The sequence below is a fragment of the Aplysia californica genome, unplaced genomic scaffold, assembly GCF_000002075.1.
Source record: "Aplysia californica isolate F4 #8 unplaced genomic scaffold, AplCal3.0 scaffold00203, whole genome shotgun sequence".
Classification (NCBI taxonomy): Eukaryota; Metazoa; Mollusca; class Gastropoda; order Aplysiida; family Aplysiidae; genus Aplysia; species Aplysia californica.
This window is the reverse complement of record NW_004797473.1, coordinates 58,901-61,232: the sequence shown is the minus strand read 5'-3', so window position 1 is coordinate 61,232 and position 2,332 is coordinate 58,901. Positions and strand designations below refer to the sequence as shown.

Sequence of the window (2,332 nt, the reverse complement as noted above, 5' to 3'; positions counted from 1 at the left end):
TCTCTCTCTCTCTCTCTCTCTCTGAGCCTATGTATCTGTATATCTATCTCTTGCTTGGTCTCTTTTTTTCATCTCTACCCACCCCTTCCCCTCACCTTTTCACAGATGACCAGGAGTCCGTCACAGTAATCCTGTACGCCATGGAACATCTCAGCAAGACCATCACCTCCATCATGAGAAAGCGGGAAATTCTCAACGATCGCCTGATGAGCCGCAGCAAAACCCAGACGGTCATTGATCTCAACAGACGTCCACACGCGGCCAGACAGAAGAAGCGAAAGAAGAAAGGAAGCAGGCGCGAAGCGACGACCCTGGACGGAGATGAAGAGAACGCGGTGACGGCAGCTAGACAGAACACGATGTTGGTGGTTGAACCAGCGACGACGGGGGATGAAAGAGAGGTTGATGAACAGCACAACCGAGGTCAGGTTGGAAAAGATGGGGTGGTCGTCGAATCGGCTGTGCCGTCGCGCCTAGCTGTACGACGAGGAAGTACGAGCATGTTTGAAGAGAGTCCGAGAGAGTTGGAGCCTTTTGGTGATCCACAGATGAGGCGTCAGAAAGACCGACAACAACAACAACAACACCCCCACGCAAACCATCGACGGCACGGATTACTCGAACATCTAGACACGGATCGAAGCGGGCCGGACAGCCGATCGCATTCGATTTTATCGCGGGAGGGAACCTACCATAAGGAAACCCCGAGATATGACTATTCCCAACACCAGAACACTCGTTCTCATTCGAAAATCGGCACGCCTAGAGAGGAGGGTGCGGAGAATAGGTCCCAGTTCTCTAGTAGAGCTGACCATAGTCAGCTGAGCACGTACAGGTCTGGGGGTGGTTCGCCTCATAAGAGTCATCACCAGCAACACCTTCACGATACCTCGGGAGGTCATTTCAGTGAGCAGGGTACACCCAGGGATGTGACTTTTGCCGTGTTGCCAGACACTGATCATCATAAACAACGTCATGGAGAAGAAGGAGGAGGCGGTAGAGGAGAAGCAGGAGGTGGAGGTGGAGGGAGGAGCAGGAGAGAGAGAAGGCTCCCATACAAAAGTCCGCGCGGGGGAGTAGGAGGAGGAGGAGGTGGAAGAGGAGGTGGTGGAGGAGGAGAGGTCCAAACAGACGCCGAGAGACTCGCTGCTAAAGGAAACAACGGTGGAGGAAGAAGAGAAGGAGAAGCTGGTCTGGGCGCCCAAAGTCGGGGTCACGGTGAGGGGGTCACGGATGACTCTCAAGGTCACATGACGCAAGAAAGCCTTGACCTTACAGGCGTTTCTAGTGGAATGGCGGAATGGAGCAGCCGCTTCGACGACTTCACCCCGGGCCGTTTGACTGACCTCTCGGTGACCCAGGACACCGCACAGAGCCACACTCCGGCAGGGAATTACAGCTATGAGACAATTGACGAGGACGGGGGAGTGCCGAGACACACACAAGGCGGCACTCAGGATGGACATGGCGAGGAAACGACTGGTCTAGGTATGCTATGAGGATGGGGTCTTTAGATTTAAAAAACGACTGGTCTAGGTATACTATGTCGATGGGGTTTTTTAATTAAAAAATGACTGGTCTAGGTATGCTATGTCGATGGGGTTTTTAGATTTAAAAGACGACTGGTCTAGGTATGCTATGTCGATGGGGTTTTTAAATAACGTTCCAACTGCTTGTCAATACAGACTTATGAGAAGGTTAATTTGGTAAATGGCAGACTGTACGTTTTTATTGTTTATCGTTTCGTTTCGCTTCCTTCATAAATACAGTTTGAAACTTTTTGCGTCTCATTCAGTCCCACCTCGTATCAATGTAGTATGTCTTGGTTTTCTCAGTTGAAAAACTAAGTGGGAAAAAAAACCCAAATGTTATCATTAACTTGAATTCATGATGGTATTGATTTTAAGATCTAATAGAATCATTACTGCGTGACTATTCCACTGTTGGTTGATTATTAATGTTTGACTTCCCATACCATTTTTCTAATAATAAACTGCTCGTCAAAGAGAGGTGAAATCATGCGTCTACAATGTATTTTAATGAGTCAGTCGTTATATTTATCATGTCAGTATTTCTTATCGAATTCCCCCTTTTCTACCACTACTTTTCCTTATTCCATGTCCCCATCCCTTGCCGTTTCATACTCAAATCTTCTTTTCTCACATCTCTTCCTCACCTCACCTCATCTCACTCCAGTTTACCTCACCTCACCTCACCTCATCTCACTTCTTCTTTTCGCTCTTTCACTCCTCTCCCCTCCCCTCCCACCTCCTCACCTCCCCTCCCACCATCTCCCCTCCCCTTTTATCCCTTCCTCCCTCCCCCTCCCCTC

At 49.2% G+C, this 2,332-nt stretch overlaps 2 protein-coding genes across 2 annotated transcripts in view; both read left to right on the top strand.

Annotated features, from left to right (window-relative positions):
* Positions 1 to 1,080, top strand: part of LOC101861661 (tetratricopeptide repeat protein 25-like) — a 10,160-nt gene extending 9,080 nt beyond the window's left edge. Inside the window, exons 7-8 of the mRNA XM_035969977.1 lie at positions 106 to 428; positions 952 to 1,080. Of these exons, the coding sequence (XP_035825870.1) occupies positions 106 to 428; positions 952 to 1,080 (452 nt within the window). The remainder of the gene's footprint in view (positions 1 to 105; positions 429 to 951) is intronic.
* Positions 1,081 to 1,250: 170 nt separating this feature from the next.
* Positions 1,251 to 2,332, top strand: part of LOC101861440 — a 4,836-nt gene continuing 3,754 nt past the window's right edge. The window contains exon 1 of the mRNA XM_005099136.1: positions 1,251 to 1,488. Coding sequence (XP_005099193.1) covers positions 1,251 to 1,488 — 238 coding nt within the window. The remainder of the gene's footprint in view (positions 1,489 to 2,332) is intronic.